This window comes from Euphorbia lathyris, chromosome 10 (genome assembly GCF_963576675.1).
Source record: "Euphorbia lathyris chromosome 10, ddEupLath1.1, whole genome shotgun sequence".
Classification (NCBI taxonomy): domain Eukaryota; kingdom Viridiplantae; phylum Streptophyta; class Magnoliopsida; order Malpighiales; family Euphorbiaceae; genus Euphorbia; species Euphorbia lathyris.
In genome coordinates, this window is record NC_088919.1 from 39809369 (window position 1) to 39812635 (window position 3267).

At 37.4% G+C, this 3267-nt stretch overlaps 1 protein-coding gene across 1 annotated transcript; it reads right to left on the reverse strand.

The window, feature by feature from the left end:
• Nucleotides 1–877: 877 nt before the first annotated feature.
• LOC136209344 (arabinosyltransferase RRA3-like) lies at nucleotides 878–3063 on the reverse strand. The gene is made up of 2 exons (XM_066000789.1): nucleotides 2650–3063; nucleotides 878–2353 (listed from the first exon to the last, which is right to left on the reverse strand). The coding sequence occupies exons 1-2, from the start codon at nucleotides 2845–2847 to the stop codon at nucleotides 1238–1240; spliced, it is 1314 nt and encodes a 437-aa protein (XP_065856861.1). The 5' UTR covers nucleotides 2848–3063; the 3' UTR covers nucleotides 878–1237.
• Between the last annotated feature and the right edge of the window lie 204 nt (nucleotides 3064–3267).

Genomic DNA, 3267 nt, shown 5'->3' on the forward strand with positions numbered 1-3267 from the left:
GCAGCTTCATTCGCTAAACTAGAGACAAAAGAGACAGAAAAGTCCTGTGTTTTCAAGTAGGATCTGTCTGCAATCCTAGATGATGGACCCAAACTCAGAAAGATGTTAGAGTTCACTCCATCCGCAACGGTCTTTGCATCGGTCTCAAATTCCACCTGCTGCACATTACGGGCTTGCATTCGAAGTAGACTATCCCAGAGGGCCAGTCCCTCATCGAGCTTGGATTCCATCGACTTAAAAGTTTTGGTTGCTCATATTATAAAAAGAAACAGTATGATATACAGAAGTAACTCCAACAGGTATAGAAAAGGAAAAGAAAAATCTCAAAATCTGTTGTTAATGGTATTAAGGAAAAATATGAAAAATTAGAAGCAGCAATGGGTGACTTGACCACAATCAATAGCTACCAAGACTTTCTGGTAAATGCTGCACAATTCAATTCAAAATAACTATAGCAGCTTCATATCTATACTATTTGCAGTAGATGTCAAAATCAAGCTACAAAAAGAAGAACTAAAGAGCATCATCACACTTTGTTCTGCAGATATATATATATTACATTCTAATCAGAAAGACAGTTGCTTAATCTTAAACTTGCTTAAAATGATGGATGAATTCCCTAAATTTTATAAATCTATTGACCTTTCGAACTTACTTAAAGTGGTGCAGACTTCAATTTATGCAAAATCTCTCTTTCTCAGCCATATGAGCTCATGTGGTTTAAGGAAACTCTTTAAGCAAGTTTATGGGATAAATAAAAACGTTTCCGAATTATGGGTAGAGATGTATTAGGCCTAAACTTTAATTATATCCATCTTTTGAACCAGCTGAATCAGTAAAAATAATTTGATGACACTTCTTCCATAATCCAACAAGGTGAACTGAAACAATATTTTATCCATTAGAAGGCAAGTTAAAAGAAAAAAATTGGTACATTATGCTGTGAGGATTCAGGGCAAGCACAATTTCATATCCTCTGGAAAACAAAGAAAGCCTCAGCTAATGTAAACGCCAAATAAATAAAGCTAAACATTCTCAGATACAAAGGGACAAAATATATGAACATGGCAAAATGCAGAGAAGATCCTACCATAAAAAGCAGCTCAAATTTTTGTTAGAAGATGTCAATCGTTTGGCCTCACCATATCTTCTAAACCATTCACTACATGTCCAGAACGTGTTTGCAGCGATTAAGCAGGATATGAGTATTCGGTGTTTATGTAAGCAGAAATGAATTCTACCAGTCTGATCCATCAGGGAAGGGTTTCAGTGCATCTTGCTTGCCATTAACGTAGAATTCCACGACTGCTTTCATCCGTGGAAACTTATCAGGATGGTAATTTACATGAATAATTACAGGCTTGATCTTGCTCAAGTTAGCATCTTTCCTCACAGTCTTGAAGAGGACTTTGCTGTTCATGAAGAGATAGAAATCCATGGTTCTCCTCGAGGCGTGAAGACCATTGTAAGAAGCATGTGAAGGGTAAAACAGTTCCTCATTGAAAACTGCCTGGTCCCAAGCTTCTTCATGAGCCAGCCGATAGGCTACACGGTCGAGAAGCTCGATCGATGGAATTGTTGGTCTAATGTAGAAAAAGCCTGAGTTGTAAACCCATATCCTCATTGTATGAGCATATCGTGCCCAACCCATAGCAGGCTCGTCAAAGACATCATCATAACCATAAGCTGTTGCATTGTTATGACCATCTGTCATGGATTCTACATCTGAATCCCGATAAAGGTAATCAAAAGGGTTCTGTAAATACACAATATCAACATCTGAGAGGAGAACACTGTATCCCAGTTGCAAAAACTCCCTCAATATGCGAAACTTCAATCCCGAAACAGCATGGTTGCCTCCAGACTTTCCTATTGAATCAATCTTCTCATCAGGATCCCTCTTATACACCGGAACATTGTTTGATTCGCAAAAGTTATCAATCTCATCATCCAAAGCAACAACCAAATAATTGGGTATACCTACTTTCTTGATGCTAGTAAACCAAACCTCCAACATTTCTTTCACATTTGAATTTGCCAAAGCAACTATAATCTCTTTCTGGATGGCAACTTCCTCTAGTATCTTTGCCAATCTAGGGTTGACAGATTCATCTGGGAGGACAGTTGGACTCGTTCTTAAACCCTTAACGGTGCCAAAAGAACCAGCTTTATGCTGTTCCCCTAAAACCACAAATTGCTCCCGTGCTTGATCTTTACCCTGCTCAGTTAATCTGAGTTTTTCTGTGAGCTCCCTAACTTGTTTCTTCAACTCAGCATTTTTCTGGGATGCTTCTGCAAATTCTGATTTCAACATATTCAGCTTCTCAGATGATTCACAAGATTTTGATACCGCCTGCTAACAAATATCTAGAATTATCATTTCTAATCAACGCACTATCATTCAAATCATCAAGATTTGTAATTGAGGAATATTAAATTAACAGCTGCTAATATCATCTCCATTAAAAGTCATAGGCACTACAACCAAAACACAAAACATCAATTGCAGGAATCATCTCATATTTCTGATCTCAAGCATGCCATCATTTTCTCGTCTCACAAAAATAAGCAAAATCGTAGAATAAAATAGAAATAATTTGCATCCCGATGAAAATAGACAAGAATTTGATCCGAATGAAATTTAGGAACCTGGGAAATGGAATTGGAGAAGCGGCGCGTTTGAGATTGAGGAATTGAAAAGTAAAACCCATGAGGAAAAAGGAAGGCGAAGATGCAACCGAGGATAATTCCAATAGCTATTGCGATTCCGATTCTGGATTTGCGAACAGAGTGAGCGCTGCTGCTGTTTCTCATCAAACCTCCGTCTCTGCGGCCAAGCATCATCATTATCTCCGGAAATAGTCAAAATCTTTTTCAGGTGCAGAGAAAGAAAATCATGGTTTTGTTTGGTAATGATAAATGTAATAGGTTGAATGTTTATATAAATGAAATAGAGATTGGTTGACTGAAGATCGGCGTGGCTGCTAGTGGTGGTAGTACGGGGAGAGAAGGTGGTCTGATTCAGTTTAAGGGAGCAGTTGTCCTCAAGACTGAAAGACTGCAGGGATGGATTCATTAATTAAATGTTTTTATTATTTTAATTAGTAATTATGTTATGTTCTTTAATCATTTAATTACCTGGTCAAAATATTTGCATGTACAAAAGGAGTAAATTTAGAAATACTTTTATTCGCTGTGGGTTATAGCAATTTTGTCTATAAGAAGCGTTTTAAGGTCTCTCGTTAGAAATTTGTAGTGTATTGAATC

Coding starts and splice junctions, on each gene's coding strand:
- LOC136209344 (XM_066000789.1), bottom strand. CDS start 2,847: ATGATGATGCTTGGCCGCAGAGACGGAGGTTTGATGAGAAACAGCAGC. Junction 2,354..2,649: donor TCTCCAATTCCATTTCCCAG/GTTCCTAAATTT, acceptor ATTTGTTAGCAG/GCGGTATCAAAATCTTGTGA.